General features: G+C 52.2%; 1 protein-coding gene across 1 annotated transcript in view; it reads left to right on the plus strand.

Annotated features, from left to right (window-relative positions):
• LOC119582357 (cilia- and flagella-associated protein 57-like) overlaps positions 1–312 on the plus strand; it is a 16,334-nt gene that overhangs the window by 11,705 nt on the left and 4,317 nt on the right. The window contains exon 19 of the mRNA XM_037930572.1: positions 150–293. Within this exon, the coding sequence (XP_037786500.1) occupies positions 150–293 (144 nt within the window). The remainder of the gene's footprint in view (positions 1–149; positions 294–312) is intronic.

The raw sequence follows: 312 nt of genomic DNA on the forward strand, positions 1-312 counted from the left end.
TACCAAAAAGCACATGTCCGTAGTTCGAACACCGATTCGAAAACGCAACGAAGCTTCAAAATGCACAGGATCATAACAAGGGGCCCTCCCGACGTAAACAAAGAAACAATCTGCTATCTGACTCGCTTCCCCTCCAACCCAACCTTCAGGAGAGCAAAATCACCAACACGAGGGAGAGAATCGGGGAGCTCGAGAAACAGAGGTTCCTCCTCGACCATCAACTCGGCCAACTCAAGGAGGAGCTCGAGCCACTGCAGGCGGCGCTCGATCAGAGGTCCCAGCAGATCAAGCAGGTAAAGGGAGACGTGTAAA

The sequence above is a fragment of the Penaeus monodon genome, chromosome 15 (genome assembly GCF_015228065.2).
Source record: "Penaeus monodon isolate SGIC_2016 chromosome 15, NSTDA_Pmon_1, whole genome shotgun sequence".
In the NCBI taxonomy this organism is placed as follows: Eukaryota; Metazoa; Arthropoda; class Malacostraca; order Decapoda; family Penaeidae; genus Penaeus; species Penaeus monodon.